Source organism: Dipteris shenzhenensis, chromosome 24 (genome assembly GCF_047967505.1).
Source record: "Dipteris shenzhenensis isolate YYH24624 ecotype China chromosome 24, Dip_SZ_1.0, whole genome shotgun sequence".
NCBI lineage: Eukaryota > Viridiplantae > Streptophyta > Polypodiopsida > Gleicheniales > Dipteridaceae > Dipteris > Dipteris shenzhenensis.
In genome coordinates, this window is record NC_141619.1 from 6,982,839 (window position 1) to 6,988,762 (window position 5,924).

At 40.9% G+C, this 5,924-nt stretch overlaps 1 protein-coding gene across 1 annotated transcript; it reads right to left on the reverse strand.

The window, feature by feature from the left end:
• Window positions 1-235: 235 nt before the first annotated feature.
• Window positions 236-1,703, reverse strand: LOC147886140 (peptide methionine sulfoxide reductase A2-1-like). Its single transcript, XM_087395365.1, has 3 exons — window positions 1,423-1,703; window positions 1,071-1,247; window positions 236-953 (listed from the first exon to the last, which is right to left on the reverse strand). The coding sequence occupies exons 1-3, from the start codon at window positions 1,504-1,506 to the stop codon at window positions 717-719; spliced, it is 498 nt and encodes a 165-aa protein (XP_087251491.1). The 5' UTR covers window positions 1,507-1,703; the 3' UTR covers window positions 236-716.
• Window positions 1,704-5,924: the final 4,221 nt, after the last annotated feature.

Below are 5,924 nucleotides of genomic sequence, written 5' to 3' on the forward strand. Positions count from 1 at the left end.
CTCATGATACAAGCCAGATTTCATTGGACCATGTGATTGAAGAAAAGATGGGAGGAGATTCATTACTCATAAAACTTCTGTGCGTTTTCTTTGTCCCCTTCATTCAGCTAGCACTATATATAATTGCAAGCTTTAAGCAAACAGGTAAGACTTTCAGGTCTCATTAAGGATACAACATAGAGGAAATACGATTAATCAAAGAGCACAAAGCACAGATGAACAAAAAGACATCATAAAACATCAAACCATCAAATTGGGAAGGAATCATTGCAGAAAAAGGGTACAGCAGTAGCCTGGAGAAGTATATTGAAACTCTGCAACAGCAGAAGCCGACATGGCCTGGAGCCGCCTGCAAACAGATAGCTACAGCACCATCACCCTGCTTAGGCCATACCCTGCAAGGAAGCTGAGGCCTCCCTCCCTACAAGGTAATGCACAATTCCCCAACCTATGGCAGTCCGGCAGGGACTTCTCTGCTGGTCTGTCGGTTCCTGTGCAGGGTCTATATATTTACATAAATGGAACGGTTGCCCCCCAAGTTAAGAGAATGCATGAAATAAAAATACACTGATTTCTACATGATACAGCTCAGGTAAATTCTAATGCTTCAGCAAAACGCTGGCATTTTTTAGCATCATGCAGAAAATATTAAATCATATCCATAAGACCTGCAACTATAGGAACCATATGACTTATTGATCATCAAGTTGACATTTTTAACCATAGCACCTTATAGGGTCATTACACTCCTTGGCACCGCACTGTCCACCCTTTTCAAGATACTTCTGGTGATATTCTTCTGCGGGGTAAAATTCTACTGCAGGTAAAACTTCTGTCACGATCTTCTTTCCAATGCGTTTCTCTTCAGCTATCAAAGACGCTTTTGCAATCTTTTCCTGCTCTGGATCGTGATAATAGATACCCGACCTGTACTGTGAACCTACATCATTTCCCTAAATTCACCAGTGCATTCAAAAAATCAGATTAACTTCAACTTACAAGATTGTCAACGCAAAATTAGATCTGCTATTCATGCCGAAAATAAAATCAATTAGCATTCCAATTAAGACCTGCCGATTGCGTTGAGTAGGATCATGCTTGCCCCAGAAAATCCCTAAAAGCTTTTCATATTTGACTTCATCTGGATCGTATTCGACTAGTACAGCCTCCACGTGATTTGTTTTACCAGAGCATACGTCTGTATATGTAGGATTCTTTGTTTTCCCCTGAGTATAGCCGACAGTAGTCTACCACAGCATAACCATGTAAAGTAAGAGAATGTTATACAACGTGCTCTAAAAGGTAAATCGAAGCCCCCCAGTACTCATAATCCTAAAGAAGCAAGCATCCATCTCAAATAAAAAATCAAGCCGAGAACATTCCTTCTTGGAAGAATCCATTTCAGGGGGAGATCAACGACACCTTCACAACGCCAGGGATTCGTTGGAATACTAGTTCCACACTCCAAAAGCACCCAGCAGCAAAAGTTCCTTGGCGCAAAGGCATGGCTGCTGATGCTTGCTGCTGGTACGAAGCTGATGGTAAGGGCTGTTCTAATACGCTTTCCAACAGCAAAAGGAAGGCAGATGAGAGAAAGTCAAGATCTAGCAACCAAAAGCAGCGGCGAATTTCTAGCGCACATCAGACGGGAACGAGTAAAAGGTGAAGCATTATTTTTATTGCCGACGTTGAAATTTGGTTATTGTATTAAGCTCAACCTTCCCCATATGCCTGCATGATGATCCTAATACATTTTTATATTCTCACATACAACAAAGATAATTATTGGGTGGAAAGGGTGGCCTAATTCTCTTAAGAAGGGAAGATTTTGAGCGGTCATTTTCCCTACCCTCAAAGTAACTCCAAGGAGGACTAGTAGGCCTTGAGTTGCTAGCACATAAGGAAAGGGAGAGCATTCCCCTTTTGCTGGATTTTGAAAAAGATATGGGGCATTTCCCACACCTTATGTTTGCGTCCATGTAGGATGACAGCTATCGCACATTTGTTTTATAAGCATGGGCGTTAAAGTCTACCCTTTTTGTACAAGTCCAAAAGGTCTGACTTTTGTGTGCCCTTTTTTAACTTGCATGAGATTTACCAAAAAGGATATGGGCAATCGCACACACCTTGTACTATTTCTCTCCACATAGAATGGGACCTATTGCATGCTTATTTTCAAGTTGTGTTATTGCATAGTCTTTATATTTAATTGGTTTATTATACAGTTACATTTTTCCATTATGTTGCCTTATAATGTGATTGTACAAAACAAGTAGCCTGACCTGTCTACGACAGGTTAGAGGCCGCTCAGCTGGCTCAAGGTGACAAAATGTCTTTAATTTCAAGAAACAAAAATTCAACCCTAGGCACTGCCTGGCTTAGCTCGCTCAATATTGGTTACGAGACAGTAAAGGTAAAGTATAAACAGTCAATCACCAAATTTAAAACATGGGCTTGCCATATTTGTATGCGATTTGTACTTCAATTGATCAAAATTTTATGACATGAATTTTCGATTTACCACCTAGGCCAAGAGGACAAGCCAAAGACACACACACACTTTTTTCTTTTTCTTTTTGTGAAGACTTTTGATTGATTATATTACAAGAGTAGCAACCTCAAAAATGAGGCAGCCAAAAGTACATCAACTGAAAATTTCAGTGTATGCTAGATATACATCATGATCTATGTAGTGAATTTGCAAGCAATCAAAGAAAGATTGCTGCAGAGAACGCTTTAAAAAACCAAATAGGGAAAATTTGGGATCACCAAAGACTTTACAGTTCCTGTCTGTCCATAAAGTCCAGAGTGCCCAATAGCAAATCCAAACAAAGAAAAGATGAAACTCCGATCTGAGTGGATGTAATCTCTTTCTCCACCACTTGGCTGGGCGATGCATTCGCCAAATAGAATTGCCTTTCTCTGAAACCCAAGGTTGAGGCAAAAGGATTTTATACAATGCAGGCACCGTAATCTGAGATAGCCTCAAAGGGCAAGAAGAGGACCTTGATGAAGTCAAAGTCCAATCCTCCAACCTGTCCTGAAGTTCCAAAGGAGGAATCGGAACAAACGGCAAAAGTATACAAGCAATTAAGTGCCACAAAGCACGATAATGAGAGCCCAAGCCATACCGTGTAGCTACCAGAGAACAGGAAAGGACAAAGCCATCATCATGACTAACATCAGCAACAAAAGTGATGCCCTTAAAAGAAATAAAATAGGAACGGCGAGGTTCCTATAAAGCCAACGGAGACTGAAAAACTATCGACGAATGAACGCTTTCAGCTCGCAAGGAATTACCCAGCAAAGACTGTCGACCATGCCATTCCAGATGAGATAGGATGTGCTTCCAATCAAGAAGCAAACTGGAGACCAAAGGGCAGCCAGGCAAAGTGCCATCAATGCGACCAAATAAAAAATCCCAGTAATTGATTTGCTAGTGACCAAAGGTAGAAATATTGATATGTGTGACTAGAGATTTAATCATAAGAGCCCAAGGCCGATCACCTTGCAGAAATTGCAACAACATTTTTCCCCTATGAGCAAGGATGTGCACCTAGATATTCACGATGTTCAAACCACCAAGCATCTTAAGAGAACAAAGTTGATGCACTGAAAGTAGTCTGATACTTTTCCTGCCATGTTTGGAATGCTAGAAGAATTCCATAATGGCAGACATCCCAGTGTGAGGAGACCTTGGAGGAACCTTTGGAAAAGTCACTTTGGTTTTGCGAAGTGGTTTTGAGAGCCTGTTAAGTGTTTTTCAAAGAAAAAGTCGTTTTTTGAGCTTTTCCATGTTCCGTTCGATGACAGAGACTCCGTATTGACTTGTAGAGGCAACTATTGCTTGCTTTTGGTGTCCACTTCACTTTAGGAGCTTGGAAACACCTTCATTCTTGAATCTGGGATCATTTCATTAGATTTCTGACTCACTGTGTCAGTTTCTACATTTTTATGCTCGGGTGTTGGAACTCAAGTTTGGAGCAACCATTTGCAGATCTGTCACTTCCGGTGGACTCAGGAGGTCCTAAAACTTCTATGGTACTCATCATTCGCACTCCGGTGGAGTTTACAAACAGCTCTGTTTTCAAAAAACGTTTTTCAGTCCGTGTGTTGGACCCAATCCCATTGCTGCGTGATTCGATGGAGGATTTTCAAAGTTATAGATCTCTGTGTATTCAATTTCGTCTCTTTGTTATGCATTTTTCATTCTAAGGTTTTAAAACCTTAGATTTATGCCACATGGCAGTGGATAAGTGTTGACTCCCATTTCTCACTCATAGGTTGGGATTTTGGAGTTTCGGCAGACGAGAGATATTTGCAAATTTTCTTGCTGAGTTCGATTATGCAATGGCGCCCATGTTTTGAGGCATCTCAGGTTCTATTTTCAGTAGCGGTCATTACTGTGGGACTATGATTTCTTGAGCATACCTTATGCAAATCAATTTGGTTGCAGTTTGAGCAATGTGCGCTCATTTGTGGTGTGCATTGGGTTGCAGTGGATAATTTATAGGTCATTTGGATGCATTGCGGTCCTTATTGGATGCGCTGATAGGCCCAAATTACCTTGTGGGATGCTATTTTTATGGATGCTTTGCACATGGATGCTATTTTATGCTGAGGGACAGCTTTGACACATTGTAGGTGATGCACTGATAGTGCTATGCTCTCTTGGATGAGATATTATTAATGCATATGCCAGTGTAGGTGATGCACTGATAGTGCTATGCTCTCTTGGATGAGATATTATTAATGCATATGCCAGTGGACGATGTTTATGCTTGAGTCATTTGGCACTTATTGGCATTTTGGATTGCCATTGCAGTTGGCATTTTCTTTTGGGCCAGATTTGCTCATATGGATGCATAGTATATGCACATGAGTCAGATGCTTTGAGACATGAGTTTTGGTGATATTTCACTCTATTGTGGCATACACATTTGGGTGCACCTGGTATTTGGTGTGATTCTCTCTTGTAGGCACTAGCATTTGGGATTTTTGCTTCATTTGCATCATGGCATCCTCTTCCATGTCTGAAAAGGAGTTTTTTAGCATTAAAAAGTTTGATGGGACAAACTTTTCTTTGTGGAAAGAACAAATAAGGGATGTGCTTATTCAAAAGAAGCAGATTAAACCCTTGGCAGGGATTGAAGCTAAGCCTGCAAATATGTCTGAGGATGATTGGAATGAGTTGGACGCATTAGCAAAATCTACTATTAGACTTCATCTTGCAGAGTCAGTTTATTTCACAGTAGTAAATGAGCAGACTATGGAAGATTTGTGGAAGAAACTGTGTGCCACTTATGAAAAGGAAACTGCCTCTAATAAAGTTTACCTCATGAAGAGGTTGTTTGAGCTGCAGATGAAGGAAGGGGTCTCCATTGCTTCTCACTTGAATGAATTCAATATTATTTTCAGCCAGCTTCAGGCTCAGAAGATGAATTTTGATGCAAAGACTAAAGAAATATTTCTCTTATGTTCATTGCCATCCTCATGGGATACCTTCTGTACAGCTGTCAGTGACTCTGCACCTAGTGGAGTACTGAAATTTGATGATGTTGTGGATAGCTTGTTGGCCGAGGAGATTAGACGGAAGTCTATGGACGGCAACAGGCAGGATGCAACCTTAAATATGCAAAGGGGCAGATCACAGTTCAAGGGGAAGTCCCAAGAAAGAGGGAAGTCTCGTAGCAAATCCAGGGCATGGAACATTGAGTGTTACCACTGTGGCAAGAAGGGCCATATGAAAAAGGATTGCTACAAGCTGAAAAGGGAGCAAAAGGATAAGAAAAAGAATGCAAATTGGGGTGCAAATCAAAAGGAAGAGAGTCCAAGGGAGGACAAAGGAAAAGTGAAGATCGAGGAGATCAATGCAGTCACACATGAGAGTGACAATGACGTTCTCTTCATGTATAGTTTATCTG